Source organism: Spinacia oleracea, chromosome 6 (genome assembly GCF_020520425.1).
Source record: "Spinacia oleracea cultivar Varoflay chromosome 6, BTI_SOV_V1, whole genome shotgun sequence".
Taxonomy (NCBI): Eukaryota; Viridiplantae; Streptophyta; class Magnoliopsida; order Caryophyllales; family Amaranthaceae; genus Spinacia; species Spinacia oleracea.
In genome coordinates, this window is record NC_079492.1 from 12,873,113 (window position 1) to 12,893,018 (window position 19,906).

At 35.5% G+C, this 19,906-nt stretch overlaps 1 protein-coding gene and 1 long non-coding RNA gene across 2 annotated transcripts; one reads left to right on the forward strand and one right to left on the reverse strand.

The window, feature by feature from the left end:
• Window positions 1-4,709: 4,709 nt before the first annotated feature.
• Window positions 4,710-7,274, reverse strand: LOC130463728 (uncharacterized). The gene is made up of 3 exons (XR_008923870.1): window positions 6,772-7,274; window positions 5,958-6,156; window positions 4,710-5,059 (listed from the first exon to the last, which is right to left on the reverse strand). It is a non-coding gene; the product is annotated as an uncharacterized lncRNA (long non-coding RNA).
• Window positions 7,275-12,441: 5,167 nt separating this feature from the next.
• On the forward strand, window positions 12,442-15,149 carry LOC130464247 (putative cysteine-rich repeat secretory protein 7). Its single transcript, XM_056833719.1, has 2 exons — window positions 12,442-13,458; window positions 14,795-15,149. The coding sequence occupies exons 1-2, from the start codon at window positions 12,603-12,605 to the stop codon at window positions 14,887-14,889; spliced, it is 951 nt and encodes a 316-aa protein (XP_056689697.1). The 5' UTR covers window positions 12,442-12,602; the 3' UTR covers window positions 14,890-15,149.
• The last annotated feature ends 4,757 nt before the right edge of the window (window positions 15,150-19,906 follow it).

Here is a 19,906-nt window from a genome sequence, read left to right on the forward strand (position 1 = left end):
TCATTTGCGTCGCAGATTTGTTAAACTGCGAGGCAAATGACTCTAGGATGCCCCCCAGAGTCATTTGCCACGCAGTTTAACAAATCTGCGACGCAAATTACTCAATCAAGTGCATCGCAGATTTATAATTCTGCGTGGCAAATGACTCTAGGATGCTCGCAGAATTATAAATCTGCGATGCACTGGCTTTTGATTTTTTTTTTTCGAATTCACGCTCACCCTTAATTGCAAAACGAATTCATTCTGACTTAGGTTATTGCTCGACAAATTACACTGCGCCCTCCCCAACGAAACCACCACCAACACCAACACTAGCTGCTTTGTTCTCACCGGCGGCACTGCCGTCGTTGCTTCGCCGCCTTCCATCGTTGTCGCGCCGGCGTTCCTTCGCTGATTCACGTACTGCGCGCTTCACTACTTCCCCTCACTGCTTCGCTACTTAATTCAATGCCCTGCTCCGTTTTTAGAGCCGCCGCCCACGGCCAAGGAATTCGTCCACGGCACGGCAGCCGCCCACGCCGCCACCCACTCAGCCGCCCTCGTTCATTGTCGTCTCTCCTCTCTTAGGTATTGAATAGTTTTGATATTTATTGAATTTTAATTGTGTATTTTAATTTTAATTGTGGACATTATAATTGAATTTTAATTATGCATTATAATTGAATTTTAATGGTTGATATTATTTGTTGAATTTTAATTGGGTACAATTTAGGATTTAGGTTTTGTTGAATTTTAGTTGTAGGTTTTGTTAAATTTTAGTTGAATTATATTTTAATTGGGTGCATTTTAGGATTTAGGATGAATGGAAAAGGAAACAATTAGTTTAGTTAGGTTGGCTGGGTTGGTTAATGTTAATAACCTTTTTGTTTTTGCTGACTTCAGTCTTGTTTCTTACCTTTTGTTTTCTATTTGTTGGTGAATTTTCAGTCGTGAGAAAGATAACTCTGCTGCTCTATCATCTGCAAACATTGAAATTCCGAAATATCTTGGATCATCTGGTTGTCCTGGTAAGGTGTGTGCTTCAAAACTTCTCGAAAGTTGTTTCATTTCTGTTGTTATTGTGCTCTCTCAAAGCACTCCGTTGTTTGGTCAAGTTGTGCTTCCAAAAATTTCTTAGGTGTTGATCTGTTTTCAAACCTCTTGTTCCTGTTGTCTTTGATGCGCTGGGAGTTGGGGAAGCTAAATATGTTATAATGTTAACAGCATTGCACCGAATTATGTTAGAGCCCATGGACCTCTATTGTCCTCTTTGTTTCAGCACCATTGAACGGAATGGGGATTTGATAGTGTAACTGTTAAGATTCCTTAAGGCTGTTAAAGAGAGTGCTAACTCTGGCCTCCTTTTTCCTTTTCTCAACTTTTATTCAGTGTAATCAGAGAAGTTATCCCATCTGAACTGCAGGGTATAGTACTCTAGTGTGCTTGAGTGAGAAGACTCAGAACAATGTTAAAATGTGGGAAAAGGTGGAGAGAGTAAAAGATGGGTGGAAATAGTATTTCCATTGCGGATATTTGTCGTTCCATTGACTTTAAAATTTTCCCGAGATAAAATTGTTTCTTGAAACTTAAAACAAAATGCATAAGGGTTTTAGGTCGAAATAGACAAGCTTGAAGCACTTGATCTTTTTGACTTCTGTAACTTTCTTAAGGATGTAAACATGCATGGTACATTCCAGTACAGTAACCTTGAAGTTTGATTTTAGGTCATTCAGTGTGTTCGGAAATCAAGTTTTGTGAGAATTCGGGTAAAAGTTTATGAATATGATAATTTTAGTTTTACAATGTTTGGTGGTTGAAAAGGAAAATTATGGAAAAGAAAAACTGATCAAGTATGGGTAAATCTTGTAGTTATACTTGTAATTTGCCTTGTTTGTTTTCTACCGAGTGTAGTTTTGCCTTTAAAATTGATGGAAAACTATGGAAACTAAGAAGTAAGAACTCAATATCTTAATTGAATAATGTTGTACTATCCATGATTATAAAAAAAAAACAGACTAGTAAAAGTTAAATGTTTCCATATCTTGAGTTGCTCTGTGCTTACTTATCTTGTGCTTGAAAGGTAGGTTCAATATTTTAATATGTTGTTGCAGTCTTTTTTGTTTGTATAACTTCGGATGTTTGTGCAGCTGTGTGCTTTTCTTCTTTAGATTTTATAGCATATTTTTGTATATAGGGGTTGGATGATGTTGGCCTGCACCAGGGGCCGCCTCAGTGAGATGAGGCCGAGCTTGAACACAGAGTTTCCTTATCTTTGAAGGTTAATGATCTAGATTTTTGCCTTTGTTGTTCTTGTATATTTATTTACAGCTGCTGATATTTGGTGATACTATCTTGTAAATCTCAATGTAGATAGCAGAACAGGAAATTCTACAAAGACAGGCAAGTCTCAAGGAAATTTTACACCTTGTGTCGATAAAATGAACACTGCTGTTTCTGTCTTTAATGCTAAGCTAAGGACACTTCTGGCAGAGCTTAACCACAAACACCATGATGCTAAATATATCGATAATACAAGTTTTTATTATGTGAGTTACCTAATTTAATATTTTGCCCCTAAATTATATTTTTATGATTGTCTTAACGTTCTTAAACTATATATTATAGGGCTTTGAGTGAGTTGTGTTTTCACGATGATTGTCACCCCAATACTATTGGATTCATGTGCCCGGAGATGATCTCGGCCACCATGTTAAAGACCGATGCAGATCGAATTCTATCGTACATGACGAGGTCCATGAGTGCACTTACTTCTAAGACATTCATCTTATGTCCATACTACGAAAAGTATGAAAATTAATTTGAACTTCGTTTTTAATTGATTGTTATAAATTTAACTTTTTTTTTCTAACTACATATGTTTATTGTTTGTATGTAGGAGTCACTGGATGCTTTTAGTTCTTTGCTTGTCTAAACATGAGGTCTAGAAATTTGATTCTCAACAGAAGAAGAGAAATTTGATGATTAAGGAGCCACTAAACAAGTAAGTAAAGTATGCATATGAAAATGCCATTTTTGCCTAAATTTTTGCCTAAAAATGTCCTAGAACGACCCAATTAGCCTTAAATGTGAAATAATAGATTGTAAAGAGCCTTAGAAAGTTGTAAATATGCATATTAAAGGTTTAATAAGTTTGAAACATTCCTTAGGTTCTTTAGTTCAAAGTTGGGTTCGAAAACTTCATTTTTGCCTAAAAATGACTTAGAACGACCAAATTAGCCTTAAATGTGAAATAATAGATTGTAAAGAGCTTTAGAAAGTTGTAAATATGCATATTAAACGTGTAATAAGTTTGAAAACATTCCTTAGGTTCTTTAGTTCAAAGTTGGGTTCGAAAACGTCATATTTGCCTAAATATGTCATAGAACGACCCAATTAGCCTTAAATGTGAAATAATAGATTGTAAAGAGCCTTAGAAAGTTGTAAATATGCATATTAAACGTGTAATAAGTTTGAAAACATTCCTTAGGTTCTTTAGTTCAAAGTTGGGTTCGAAAACGTCATATTTGCCTAAAAATGTCCTAGAACGACCCAATTAGCCTTAAATGTGAAATAATAGATTGTAAAGAGCCTTAGAAAGTTGTAAATATGCATATTAAAGGTTTAATAAGTTTGAAACATTCCTTAGGTTCTTTAGTTCAAAGTTGGGTTCGAAAACTTCATTTTTGCCTAAAAATGACTTAGAACGACCAAATTAGCCTTAAATGTGAAATAATAGATTGTAAAGAGCTTTAGAAAGTTGTAAATATGCATATTAAACGTGTAATAAGTTTGAAAACATTCCTTAGGTTCTTTAGTTCAAAGTTGGGTTCGAAAACGTCATTTTTGCCTAAAAATGTCCTAGAACGACCCAATTAGCCTTAAATGTGAAATAATAGATTGTAAAGAGCCTTAGAAAGTTGTAAATATGCATATTAAACGTGTAATAAGTTTCAAAACATTCCTTAGGTTCTTTATTTCAAAGTTGGGTTCGAAAACGTCATTTTTGCCTAAAAATGTCCTAGAACGACTCAATTAGCCTTAAATGTGAAATTATAGATTGTAAAGAGCCTTAGAAAGTTGTAAATATGCATATTAAACGTGTACTAAGTTTGAAAACATTCCTTAGGTTCTTTAGTTCAAAGTTGGGTTCAAGAGATTAAGTGGACAATCTAAGGGAACTAAATTAACATGGATTCCAGCACAGGTATAATTAGTTTATTATTTACCACTAGTGGAAAAAGGGTCATTTGCATCGCACTTTTAAGCACATTTGCGTCGCACATCGTGCGTGGCAAAAGCTCTCGACGCAAATGACTAAAAGTCATTTGCGTCGCACATTTGTGCGACGCAAATGAACCTTATTTGCGTCGCACATTTAGCAAATGTGCGTTGCAAATGACTTTTCAGCACCATGCCTGAAAAGTCATTTGCAACGCACATTAGCTAAATGTGCGACGCAAATGACTTTTCAGCACCATGCCTAAAAAGTCATTTGCAACGCACATTAGCTAAATGTGCGACGCAAATGACTTTTAGGCGAAAAAAAAAAAGTCATTTGCCACGCACATTAGCTAAATGTGCGTTGCAAATGACTTTTTTTTTTAAAAAAAAATTCGTTTTTTAATATTTTAGTTACAACCCAATAAAAGGCAAATTCACCATAGATCACCCAACATGTTGATAACCTAACTACACTTTTAACATAAAAGTTTAAGTGAACCATAAACGAATGAGGCCCAAGATATCATTCAAGCAGATGAAAAAAACTCCATTGTCAGACCAAAATCAAACAAATTACAATATGAAATAAAAATAAAAATTTGAACCGAGAAAAAAAAAGCCGAGAAATTAAAATTGAAGCACACTAAATTATGAATTTACAGCGTTCGTGCGACACTAAGACAAACAGGGAGGACTTCTCCTGGACGCTTCAAAATTTCAATTACCAAATCAATTTGAGAGTTGAGATCATGCTTGGATAAGCAACTTCCCATGACACACGTAGCACGCAGCGTCAGCGTCAGCGTATTCAAAGACAAATGAGGGACCGATAAACCTGAATGTCAGCGTCAGCGTAAACCTGAATGTCAAAAAGCTTATCAATTAGTAAAATACTAACCAATACCTGCACGCACCGATAAGCTCTCCCAGAACAGAAAGGGGAAACGACAGCAATGATAAAAGGATAAGATTGCATATACCCATAAAAGAGGGAGACAAATCTGGGATATAAAATTTCAATGTTCAACTAGTAAAGCAGAACTTATCAGGCAATAAAAGTTTCAATGTTCAACTAGTAAAGCAGAACCCATAAAAGTTTCAAATCTGGGATATAAAAGTTTTAATGTTTCAATGTTCAACTATTAAATATAGAAGGATGCCATATTATCAGGCAATCAACAAATCAAATTACATTCATCATTCTCGAATAGAAAATGAAGATGAACAGAGAGGAAATTTAAAACATAAAAGAAATGGACAAGATACCCTGTGAAAAAGCACAATATGTGGAGTCCCAAACTGGCAATAAATTAGATTAAGGCATATTGACCCCAATTCCCCACACTATACCGCCAATATAGTGAACCAAGAAGCTCAAGGGAAATTGATATGTATTAGCGTAGACTTACTAAGAAAAAAAACACCATGTAGCACGAGCTGTTAATTAGTTTTGATGTTCTTTTTGAATGTGATACATTTTGCTTCCATGCTGGTTTTATGTCTATGTCTATGGAGATACTGATCTTTAGGTAAGTATTAAACTAATTATACCTGTGCCGCAATCCAATTCAATTCAATCCAATCCAAAACAACACAAGCATATTCTACCACTAGGCATGCCTCTACCAACTTCAATCCTGTTGTGAAAAACCTAACAGTAATTGGCTAAGCTGAAACTGTCCTATGACAGATCGGCAGTAACCCATTGAACAGAAAAAAAATATTTCCTTATTTTACTGATTGAATAGAGGCCTCACCTTGGGAGAAAACCAATGGCACTAACCCTCATTCAATGGAGTATACCAGAAGCTGAACCCACCCTCAAGCTGCATTGCTGCTTCATGGTGATTCTCTGTTGCTGGTTCTGCGTTGTGACTGGTCAGAAGAAGCACCTGCTGTGAGATATGACTCTGAACTTGATGGCAACCATTCATTGTTTTCCACACATGAACAAGCCTGCAACAAGTTGTAAATTAGTTTCGTATGAGGGCACACGAAAGTGATTTAAATGCATCCTACATAGGCAAATGGCAAACCAATTAATTAGGTACATGCCTCAAAATAGAATGGATCTGTCATTTAGTCACTATATAGGTTCTAAGGACTCTTCAAATGTTCTTTTTTGTTGTTAATCATGAGTTTCCTGGGATTTTGCGATAGCTAAGCTTAGTTTACAAGAACTTCACTCGTTATGGCATCTTGATGTAGTACATATATATTTCACATAGCTTCAATCATAACATTCATGGGCTCATTTTTTCTTCAATTTCGACTCTGTTTAGTAACCTAACTCAGATATAAGAAACCAGGATTTAAATTCCCCGTTGGATTTCGGAAAAATTTATGAAAATTACATTGAACATAATAACCCAGAAAATTTTTAAACAAAAAAATCAACAACAAATAATACGAAATACGAAATATACAATTATAAAATAAAATAAAGGAATGTTGTGAAAAAAAATTAAACAAAAACAATTAATAAATTCAATAAATTAAACAAAAACAATTACTACATAGAAATCGAATTTTAATAAATAATGGATGGATTTTGAAGAACAAATGAATCACCTTTTAAATCTCTTGGTTTTCCGTTGTGCCACAGTTTGGAGAATTGTTTTCTGTTAATGGCATCTCCCCTCTCATGGCTGCTCTCATCGTCGTCCTCGTTGCGGCCTTCCTCCTACTCTTCGACTTCACCGTCATCTCCAAGCTTTGTCGCCGCCGCTCCCACTGTAGAAGAAGCATCAACAATGCTAGGTTCCTCGATTCGGAGACCTCCAATCCCCTCGCCCATCGACTCACTCATCCACGACCCGACCCGGCCTGCTTCCTCCGATCCCCGTGCCGAAACCTAGGGTTTTTCCCTTCTTCCCATTGTCGCAGAGATTGAATTTTTTCAGAATAAAAAGAGAGGTACGGCTTGGTGGTTCAAAGGGAAAAGGTTGATTCTGGATTTTTGAAGGTGAGATGGGAGGAGATGGAGTTCCAGCGATGGAGATTTGGAAAGTAGGATGAGAGAGAAGAGAGAGGGGAGGCAAAGAGTTCTGGAATGTAGGATCTGTGAGAAAAAAAATGAGAAAATAATAAAAGTATGACCTGCGTCGGTCAATTATTGATGTGCGACGCACTTGATGAGTAAATTGCCTCGCTGTTTAACTAATCACCGACGCAAATCATTAAATTGACTTATGAGGTCCATTTTGCGTCATAGATTAGTAAATCACCGACGCAAATGACTTTTGCAAATTAAAATGAGTATTTTTGCGTCGCTCATTAGAATGAGCGAGGCAATTATACCGACGCAATTGAGCGTTTTTGTACTAGTGTACCTAAGAATCAAGTTTCAAAATTATAACATACAATGTGATAGAAATTTTACTTGTGTTATTTATTTTAATGCATGTAGTGTGCTCAACAACCGGGATCACTAGATTGTGGCTACTACGTCATGCGTTTTATGTACAACATAATAATGAATCATGGTAATAGTCAAGATCTTACTAAGGTATGTTCTCATAAACTACGTACTTTATATAATAAATTGAAGTACACAAAACTATTATATTGATCGATCGTTGATAAATTGAATTATTTACACTTTTTTAGGATTTTTCAAGAACATTGCCTTATTCACTGGAGGAGATTAATGAGGTGAAAGATTTTTGGGCAGATTACTTCATGAACAATGTCGACTTTTAGCTTAATTTGTAATATGAACTCGATCTCTAGCTAGATACCTTTGTTGTAGTAATTTTATGTATGTTGTAACATGTTGGTTGATCTATGACGAATTTAATTGCCTTTTATTGGGAACGTTAATTACGTTGTAAACTATTGTGACAGGTATTATTTATAAATGTATTCCCGGTATTGGGAAGCGTCTACTTTCAAAGACGATCATGTCGGAATTTCCAATAAAATATTAAAAAACCAATTTAAAAAAAAAACAAAAAATAAGTCATTTGCCACGCACGTTAGCTTAATGTGCGAGGCAAATGACTTAATTTTTTGGGGCTCAAATTGTCATTTGCATCGCACATTAAGCTATTGTGCGTGGCAAATGACTTTTTTTTCGCGCCTGAAAGTCATTTGCGTCGCACTTTAAGCTAATGTGCGTGGCAAATGACTTTTCAACATGGTGCCTGAAAAGTCATTTGCCACGCACATTTGCTTAATGTGCGACGCAAATAAGGGTCATTTGCATCGAGATCTTTTTCCACGCACAATCTGCGACGCAAATGTGCTTAAAAGTGCGATGCAAATGACCCTTTTTCCACTAGTGTGATCACCCAAACCAAGGGACTTACATAAAAAGCCACATTGATTTCTTCCACAGTATGTCTGATCTTTTTATTTTAAAATATAGAGCTATCAAAATCTATGAATTTGTAGTGCATTTGTTATACTGGTATTTATGCTCATTTGCTAAAATCTGAATAGTATCATTGTCTAATTGGAGCATAAATACGAATTCAAATCTATACATATCACTACATATTAATTTCCTAATTCCTGATTCCTAAACAATGAAAAAAAAACGAATACAAATCATAATTATACAAACAATGCAAAACAATTCGACCAAATAACAGGCAAAAAACGCAAAAACAAAAAAATTATATTGAATTCGAGCAAATAATGATGAACTAGAAATAATCAAACAACATAAACGATACCAGTAATTGTGATTGGAGAAATTCTCGAGATATTATTGATTGATACCAGTAGCTTTTGATGAAATATATAGTTAACGAATCAAAGAAACAAATCAATTTGATCTATTTCAGTAAATTAGGGTTTATGACCAATTTTGAAGGAAGTAGGGCAATTTGAGCGTGAAATTGAAATTTAGGAGAGAGAAAGAGAGAAAAAATGAACCAGTAAGTCTGAATTTGACCTAATTTTAACAAAAATCGAGCAATTTTCTAAAATAAATTATCAAGCTTACCAATTCTGCAGCGAATGAGTTGATCGAACGAGGATTTAGGGGAAAGAGTGAGAGAGAGCCCGAATAATTTTTGAGCTGGGAGTGGATAATCTACAATGACTTTGGGGAAAAATGAATAAGGGATTCTGGGGTTTATCATTTTGCCTATGCTAAAAGAGGACGATTCAGTTAAGTTGTCATCTTATTTGTATCAAGGAGGGCGAAATGTCTCAACTCGCCCTCTTTGGCAGGAATTAATAGGACGATACAATTTCGCCCTATTTGATTAGTTCTACGAAGGCAAAATTAAATTCGCCCTCTTTGTGCAAATATGTCCGCCCTTTTTTATCTCTTTTTTTGTAGTGGCGTGTCACACCATCAACTGGTTACGCAGGAAACACGTTAATTTTATATGAAGTACTACGTAGTATATAGTATATATTTCATCTGAATCAAGTTCAGGGTTCATCCGAACTGGCCTGAAGGCATTTGTATCGTTTGGAGTGTGCCTCAAAGTCCGCAATTGTATCGTGGATCTTAGGCAAATTATAAAGTTCGGCTAAAAAAACTGCAGGATTTCTATATTCCTTCTGCGGCTTCGTATACGTAAGACGTGGAAACTTATTATTTGTTAGATTGTATTTAATTCATACACTATACACACATCATTGTAAATTAGGGTTTGTATTAGGTTGTGCTTGATGTAGTTTTAGAGAGAGAAATTTATGTCTCACGAAATAGATCTTAAACTTAGGGTTTTAAGTGAGAGATCGAGAGTTCAAGGTAGGTGAAACTTACATGGTGATAAAAAAACCTGTAATCTCCTTGTAACTCATAATCATCGTATTACTTCTAGAGGATTGATCGGTTTTTCTCCAGGTACTCGGATTTGCCACGATAAATGTCCTTGCCCCCTTATTGTTAATTTGGTTCACTATAAAATTATGCATGAATTAGTGATGGATTTTGAGACGAATACCATAAACGTCTCAAACTTGAGACTGATTACTAAATAAAATTCTAAATTCGAATTGAGATAGTATTGTATATGAAGTTTAAAAAGTTCGTCTCAAATTTTTTATAGATTTACAAGAATTACGTCTCAAACTTTTTAGAGATGCTCTCTATAGAGATGCCCTATTTCCGTCTCTAAGCATCATTTTTTGAGACGGATTTGGACTATATAGAGACGAAATTCTTCGTCTCTATAAAATGATTATTTTGTAGTGGTTATTTTCTTGATATGATTTTGTTATTGGTAATTGTGAATATAATGATACGGCTTACCCTAATAAGGGTGCCTGGACTCATATATATAATAATATCGTACAGTAGTACAATTACAAGTATACCCTTAGTATCATCTAATCAGCCAATAATCGCAACACAATTAGCATGTACACGTACATACTCCGCTTCTTCCTAAGAGAAGAGGTGAGGGAGTAACGTATTTCTTCTTAGGGCATGTTTGGATTGGGTGTAATGGATTATGGGGGTAATAAAAGTCAAACCACCATAATAAAAGGACAATGAAGGTGAATTGAGGTGGTTGCAAGGAGGTTGGTGTGGTGGTATTGTGATGAGAAGTTGTGGTAGTGGTGGTGTTGTGAGGAGAAGGGAGGAGGGGGGGAGTAATTACCCCAAATGAGGGTAATAATCACCCTAGTGAGATGGTGGGTAATTATTCCCCCCATGATGAGGGTATTTGTTCCCCCTATCCTTTTATTTTCTCCTTGCCAACACTAGCTTGTTCCCTTTGCCACCACTTCATCCCCTCATCATCACCTTCAATTACCTTAGTTTGACTTTTATTACCCCTTTAATACATTACCCTTAATCCAAGCATGCCCTTAAAGTTGACATTTGCTGGTTTCAGAGGAATATAATTAGAGAGAGCTATTTTCTTTAGGCACGTATGATATTCTGACTTTGCTTTGACCCTTCTGAAGGAATGTTTCAAGGAATGTAATCGCTAAAGCGCGAAGACTTTGAGTAACTTGACATTTTTGTTAATAGAAAAATATGGCCCACCGAATAATGGTCAATATGTTTCTAGAGGAGAGTGGCTAACCACCTATATATAAGTACCAATAACTTCGTGCATCCCTCCATAATTATAAGAAGTGGTAAACTTGTATTTAGTATTCTTTGTTACATCCACTAATAAGGAGAAAAGACGATCAACTTCGAGTACAAGAGGATATATACAGTGGCGGACCTTGAACGGTTTTACGAGGAGGGCCGGTAGAAAAAATTAAGCAATATACTATGTAATTATACAATTACATACAAATTTTAGGGGGGGCCGTAACTAAAAATACACTACAAAATTTTCCGACCGGGGGGGCCAGGCAGGCCCGGCCCTTGGGCAGGGCATAAGGGGCACTCGCCCTGGGCCCAAGGGAAAAGGCCTGAAATCAACGCAATCTACCAGATAACATGATCATTTAATTCTTATTGAACATATTAACAAATGCCAAAATTTGATTCACTGGTTAATGCGCATAGAAGTAACTCACTGCAAAGATGGAATATGCGCGTGTTCGATTCCGCAATCGTTACTTTTTTTTCCAAAAGTTTATTAATTTCTTTCACGTTTATACCTGCTATTTTTATTTCTCAATTTGTATCAAACATAATACACCAAAATAAAGTCAGTCATTTTTCATGCACAACGACTTTTCCAGTCCTACTAACTTTTTTTCTTCTTTTGTTTATTTAATATTTTAATTTTAGGATTTAGAAAAAAGAATTGAATTTTTAGTCATAGTATATTTTATCAAATTAATTTAACACATAGCTCGAAAATTTGCATACACTTGCTAAAACTCTTGTACAATACGAACATGCGGAGTAATTATTTTTCCAATACATTTCTTTGATCCAACGTACTTTGCGACCCGTACATATTTCGTTGTTAACTTGTTATTTTCAGATGTTATTTTGATAATTAATGTTTGAGATATATTGGAATTCGTGTTTAATAATACAAGATCGAATGTTTTAAACCTTATAGAAGTACTATTATGTATATTTTTAATAGAGTTAATAAATGGAAAAAAGAGGGAAAAAAAACAAGTTGTATGAGAGTAGTATCATATCACCCTTTTAATAAAAAGCATACCCAATTTACAAATTATTTTTATTGTAAACCTTTAAATATATAGGGCCCCAAATTATTTTTTCGCCCACAGGCCACAAAAAGTTAGGACCGACCCTGGGGCCAGGCCCACCCCAGCCACACCCAAGATCCGCCCTTGGATATATATACAATATATAGCTTCGAGTATTAGATCATGTCAAACTATTACTCTAAGTTAACAAGTTGCTTATTAATAACTATGTAGTATTACGGGATTGCACATTCAACAATTCTGATATAACAAGTTGATTAGTAATAAGTTTTCTCTTAATGAATTGGCCTTATAATGAGCAAGAGTTAAGATCTTTTATTGTCATCAAAATTTAAGAGATGAACCTCCCAATTGAACTCCGAATAATCTTCTTAATTCCCCTTTTCCTAACAATTACACTAGTTTCTTCCCAATTCCATTTTCACAATAATTACTGCATAGATGATGCAGGTAATTACACAACGGGTAGCGCGTACGAAGAAAACATCAGTGGTCTTCTTCCTAACCTCGTAAACAAAGCCTCCTTATCCATCTTCAACAATCAAACAATCGGACGAGGCACGATCGATGAGACATACGGCTTATACATGTGTCGAGGCGATCTCAACGAGGAACAATGTCATGATTGTGTCGAGACCGCGTCCAACACAATCGTCGAAAGTTGTCCTTTCCAAAAAGAAGCCATCGTTTGGTACGAAGAATGCATGGTTCGATACGCAAACCACCCCATATTTTCTTTCAAAGACGAAGGGCAGTTTAGTTATGCTTGGAGTGTACTAAATGTGTCTGATCCTGTACAATTCGGTGACGTAATTTCAGAGACGATCGATGGTTTAATCACACAAACTGCTTATAACAAAACTCGTCGAGGGTACGCTACATCATCTGATCAAGCTGAAAATGTGTATGCTTTTGCGCAATGCACTCCTGATATTCTTGGTAGTCGATGTGAAAGATGTTTAAGAGCGGCGTTTCGAAATATGGGAGGGTGTTGTGGGACGACGAGGGTAGCGATGGAAATGTACTTGCCTAGTTGTTGGCTTCGATATGGTCAAGAGCCTTTTATTGGGGAATTCGACAGTGATCCCACTAACATTACTTTCACAATGTTGTCATCCTGGGAAGGTTCGTCTGAGAACACCAACTCTCTCGGGGATATGATTAAAAATTTACCACCCTCACCACCTTCCTCAGGTAATCAGCTAACAACGTACTACATCCGTTTCAAAATGATTTTTATTCTTTACATTATACTTTATACTATTTCTGGACATGAAAATTTCCTACATTACATTTCTTACCCCATAACATTTATCACTTTCCATTCAATTTCTCTTACGGTTATTCATTTTTTTCCTTACATCCACCCACTTTTAATTTTTACAAATATCTCTTACCTTATCTATATATTTTTAACTTTTTATGTTCACCCATCTTTTTACATATGCTTTTTCTTTTGTCTTAATATTTGTGCAAATACACTACAAGAATTTGTATCTTTAACGACAACCTAATTACGACGGATCAAAAATCCCGTCGTAAAAGGCTTTTGCGACGGGGCTAACAACCAAACAATGACGGGAATAACAGTCGCAAATGTCTTTTACGACGGGATTTTCTATTAACGACGGCCCCCTTTTATGCCGGGTTCGCGACAGAAAATCCCGTCGTTAATCTACGATTATTGGCCTTTCGCGACGGGATTTTCCGTCGTTAATAGTACAATTTCTTGTAGTGATAGTAACTGTAAGGATTTTTTGGTATTTACTACCTTAAAAATACACCACTTTTGTATTTACTACCTTATGAAATTTTTATTATAAATTACTACCTTAAAGTATGATTTTTTTTGCAATCACTACCACTTTACAGTTTTCTCATTTTAAAATTGAGATATCTCATTCGTTTCTTAATCATTTTAAGTGATTCAAAGCCCATTCTTCTCGTTTATGTGTAACGATTCCATAGGGATCTTGCTTTTAACATTTTGTAAAAGGTTAAACATATTAAATATTATCTTTAAAACTTTAAAATATTTATGAATCACCAAACGAATTATTTTGAAATGCCGTTCTCAATTAAATCCTTATAGAAAAAGGAAAATAATGAACTTTGAATCACTTTAAACGGTTAAGAAACGAAAGAAATATCCCAGTTTTAAAATGAGAAAACTGTAAAGTGGTAGTAAATGAAAAAAAATTGGAACTTTAAGGTAGTAATTTAAAATAAAAATTTCATAAGGTAGTAAATACAAAAGTGGTGTATTTTTAAGGTAGTAAATACCAAAATTTCCTAACTGTAAATATCATTTTAAAACGGAAGTAGTACCATAATAGACTTTTTGCGTGAAATGGTAGTGGTAAAAAAATAAAAGTAAAAGGCAGTTGTTTACAAAAATAGAAGTATATATCGGTTGTTCTAACCCTTTAATACTTCGTACTCGAGTATTTGCATTTTAGTTATTTTCATTTTTATGTTAATCTTTGTCGGTAATTAAATCAAATTATTTTCTGAATTTTGGCATTTGCAGAGCGTTCCAAAGCAACAATATCAGCACTTGGTGGCAACAATTTCATGGCTGAGCTTGTAATGACATTGATTGTGTCGATATGTATGGCTTGGTGAATATAATGTTGTATCATGGTCCTTTTTTAGCTGGCCCGGCAATGGTGATTTCGTGTGTCAATTCGAATTTATAAGTGTCTTTCCCTTATTTTCACGACCTGAATAAATTAAGAAAGGTACAAGATCATGAATTGAATACTCTGTTAACTAAGGGGAAAAGGAAGATTATAAAAGTGGAATATAGTATAACAATTTCGTATACAAATACCATTGCATGCTTTCAATATATAATCTACTCATATCATTGTTTCTTATAGAGTACGAAAAAACATAAGTGTGGGAGAACGGTTGTCCTTCTGAGCTTTTCTATTATGTTTGGATGGGTAAATTGTCCTTCAATAACTAGTTCTAGTACGTACTACACGTATTCCCTTCAAAATGAATTGATAAACTTACTATTACATCATCCAATATATGTACATTGCTTTTATTTTGTTTAACATGCACTACAACAAATAGGATCAAACAGGGCGAAAATTTTCATCCTGTTTGATCAAAATATCGCCTCCTAGCCCTTAAGGGCGCCTTAAAAATCTCCCTTGGCTCGCCCTGTTAGATCCATCCTATTAACTCTTCAGGGCAACATGTTTATTTCGCCCTCTTTGATCAAAACCAAATAGGGCAAATAAATTTCGCCTTCTTTGCTTGAAATCAAGGAAATCAACATTTATCTCGCTCTCTTGCATAACATTTTTCCCTCTAAAGTATCTTTACAAGGGCGAATTTATTTTCCCTGTTTGTTCAAAACCAACTGTGGCGAATATCTTTAGTCGCCCTTCTTGTTAAACTTTTTATTTTTAAAAAAAATAAATCTGATGGGGCAACCAGTAACAGGGAAGCTACATTTTACAGGACAAATTCGAATCATGTAGTGAGGTTAATATAGTTGATAAAAACAACAAATGTCAAATAATACCAACTGATAAAGATTCTGCTGGTCTTTTATACATGAGTATAATTTCTGTAAACTTTTACACAAGAAAATCTGATGACAACATATGTCTGTATTACAATGCACACAAACCTTGCTATTACTGGATAAAGAGAATATTTATGAAGATATAAACCAGCGATCAGAATATCTAGCATCAATATCCAGCATCTGCAACCCTTTGAATATCAGAACATCATGCATCTGCAAACATGAGAATATCCAGCATCTGGTCCCTCAAACCAGCGATCCCAGGAGAGTTTTGCAGGCAAGAAAATTTGAGGGGAGAAAACATTTATGAAAATATAAACTTTCCTCTAATAGCAGAACTTGATAGATGATAGATGTTTTACCCCTGTTAAGAAATTATTTTGAAGTCACTCTTTCCATCCATCATAGTTGTTCTTCTAAACAAACTGATGAGTCACATTCATGTCACTCTTAGGGGTAGTTTTTAACTTAATTTCTTAGTTTCTTTTATTTTATATTTTATAGCTTAATTTATGTAATTAGTTATTTTTCTTAGTTTTTAGGTCCTAATTTCGTAACTTATTTATTTTATTGATTTTATAATTTTATAGTTTAGTTATTTTGGCATTTGTTATTAATTTTCTACTTTTATTTTTATTTTTATTATTTATTATTATTATTATTACTATTTATATATTTTTGTTTTATCTTATTTTTGTTTATATATATTTATATACATTTCCGATTCTCTCCTTGTTTTGTATTTAATTGTGTAGGTGAGCTTGTTCGATTCTCGAAATATGAGTTTTAGAGATCAAGTAAATTTGTTAAGATAAGATATAAATAGAGCAGTTAGAGTACAAGTAGTACTCTAATGTGAGTAGAATTATATTATGTATAGGAGTAGTACGTGGAGTTTGAGCAAGGAAACTAAATCTTATGTACAGAGTACTATATATTCTGGGATGCAATATCAATAAGATGATGAATTGAGATTAATTTAACATGGTATCATGAGCCTAGGTTAAGGTTCGTTTTTCCGCAAAATTAAATTTAGGTGGAAAAAAAAATTTTAATTAAACTTGAGAATCAAAACTTCCGAATTGTCGTGAGTCATGGCAAAGGAGGATGGTGAAGAAATCCCACCAAAAGGAGAAGAATTTGTCACCGACTACTCTCTAAGAGCTAGTAATAATCAGGGAAACATTATCGCACCAAATAAATTGTGTTGCATCAGCATTCGTATGATGGGATGCAGTGGCAGCGGCACTAGCTCAACGCACAATCCTAGGCACCAGGAAGAGACTAATGTAGGGGGTATAGCAGATGGTCTCGTGGGAGTGTCTAGTACACAAGTGCAGCAAATTCTGGATATACTGACATCAAAATCCAATGCAAAGCTGCAATGTACCACAAATACTTTACCTTGGATCGTTGATACGGGAGCATCAAATCATGTCACCTATGACTTGTCGATTTTGAAGAATGTGCAGACAGTACAAGATTGTTCCGTTGGACTCCCAGACGGCCAATTCACGAATGCGAATCAAGTTGGTTCGGTGGAATTAGAGGGAGGATTGGTGCTTAGTAATGTGTTGTTTGTGCCTAGATTAAATTGCAATTTAATCTCTGTAACGCAATTAAATGATGAATTAAATTGTTCTGCTCAATTCACTAACAAATTATGTGTTATACAGGACCGATTGACGAGGAAGATGATTCGCTTGGGTGAACGAGCAGATGGACTTTATTTTTTCCGTGGTGTTCCGTCGGTCAAGGTGCGTGCAATTGGGACTAAATGTGTAGTAGATTTGTGGCATCAACGTATGGGACATCCATCAGAGAAAATTATGAGGCTACTTCCTCCGCTACAACGCGCTGTGAGAACGAGTAATAAAGTATGTGATATATGTCATCGTGCAAAACATACTAGAAGTAGTTTTCCTGTTAGTGAGAATAAAGCTAGTAGAATGTTTGAGCTAGTACACTTTGATTTGTGGGGGCCTTACAAGACACGTTTGTCTTGTGGAGCTCGGTATTTTTTAACTATTGTTGATGATTTCTCTAGAGCCGTATGGGTTTATTTGCTCCGTGATAAAACTGAGGTTGAAGACATGTTTATGAATTTTGTTGCAATGAGTAAACGTCAATTTAATTAAGAAATTAAGGTCATACGAAGCGATAATGGGACGGAATTTAATTGTTTACAAGGTTATTTTTTTAAGAATGGAATTTTGTTTGAATCATCTTGTGTTGGTACTCCTCAGCAGAATGGTAGGGTCGAACGAAAACATCAACATCTTTTGAATGTCGCCCGTGCATTACGTTTTCAAGCACATTTACCTAAAAAATTTTGGGGGGAGTGTGTTTTGTCAGCATGTTACTTAATTAATAGAACGCCTACGCCTTTGCTTGATAATAAAACTCCGTATGAGATGTTATTTGGAAAAATTCCGTCGTATGAGTTGATTCGAGTTTTTGGGTGCCTCTGTTATGCTCACAATCAACGGAGTAAAGGGGAAAAATTTGATTCAAGGGGTAGACGATGTATCCTTATTGGCTATCCGTTTGGGAAGAAAGGGTGGCAATTGTTCGACTTAGAAACTCGGGAATTTTTTGTGTCCCGTGATGTTAAATTTCATGAACAAGTATTTCCGTACAATGAGAGTATGAGAGAGGATGTAGTTGGAGATGATAATGAGGTACCTATGATTAATTATGGGAGTGATGATGAGGAGTTACTACGTAGAAATAGTATGAACTTTAGGCAACAAGTACATGACCAACAGCATGCAGGGCCCACATCTTTGAGTGAGGCACATCTTTTTCAAGGGGAGGAGCTACATATAAACGATGATGCGCTACAGGGAGATTTGCGAGTGCAGCACTATGAGCAGGTAGTACAGTCAGACAATACGCAGGGGGTACCTGTTGACATACATATTCGTGAGAATGCTTCAAATGATGTTGGGCAGCGTACAGAAGGTACAGTTGCGGAGCCCGAGGGAGTAAACGAGAGGAGTACACCAATGACGAGTGAGGAAGAGTTAGGGAGAGGAAAGCGATTGAAATATCCATCGGTCAAGTTAAAAGACTGTATATTGCACACGATACGGAAAAATAAAAGTCCATTAGTAAGTTCATCCTCGATATCGTCCTCCTCAGGTACTCCCTATCCTATAACATAAATTGTGAATTATGAACGATTTTCTGCGAAACACAGGAAATTTATTGCAGCAATTACAGAAGGAAATGAACCGAAATCTTTCAAAGAGGCAATGAAACATGCATCTTGGAGAGAAGCTATGGCTGCAGAAATAAGTGCACTTGAAGGACAAGGAACATGGGTTCTACAGACGCTGCCTCCAGGAAAGAGAGCACTTGGGAGCAAATGGGTGTAGACTGAGAAAAGAGATAAAGATGGAAACTTAATTCGTAATAAGGCAAGATTGGTCTGCTTGGGAAATCATCAGGTAGAAGGTATGGACTATAATGAAACTTTTGCTCCAATTGCTAAAATGTCTACCGTACGAACTTTCTTGGCAGTTGCAGCAGTGAAAAATTGGGAGGTTCACCAAATGGATGTACATAATGCCTTTCTACATGGTGACTTAGAAGAAGAAATTTATATGAAAATACCACCTGGTTTTCATAAAGATAATACTGACAAACATTGCAGGATGAAAAAATCGTTATATGGGTTGAAACAGGCTCCCCGGTGTTGGTTTGAAAAATTGTCTACCGCCCTAAAGAAGTATGGGTTCAAGCAATCATATTCAGATTATTCATTATTCACCATTTCAAAGGGAGAGTTGCAGTTGAGTGTGCTAGTATATGTGGATGATATGATTATTGCAGGAAACAATGTTTTTGCATTAAATAGTTTTAAAGCATATTTAAGTCAATGTTTTAAGATGAAGGATCTGGGGAATCTGAAATATTTCCTAGGGCTAGATGTTGCACGTAGCAAGAGCGGATTTTACGTCTGTCAGAGAAAGTATGCACTAGACATCATTTCAGAAACAGGCCTATTAGGAGCTAAGCCTGCAGACTTTCCGATGGAGCAGAATCATAAATTGGCCTTGGCGGAAGGGAAAGAGTTGGCAGATGGTGAGA

Excerpts from the sequence above, each read along its gene's own strand:
- LOC130464247 (XM_056833719.1), top strand. The coding sequence starts at position 12,603 with ATGAACCTCCCAATTGAACTCCGAATAATCTTCTTAATTCCCCTTTTC. Across the intron at positions 13,459-14,794 it reads ACCCTCACCACCTTCCTCAG|AGCGTTCCAAAGCAACAATA; the intron begins GTAATCAGCTAA and ends TGGCATTTGCAG.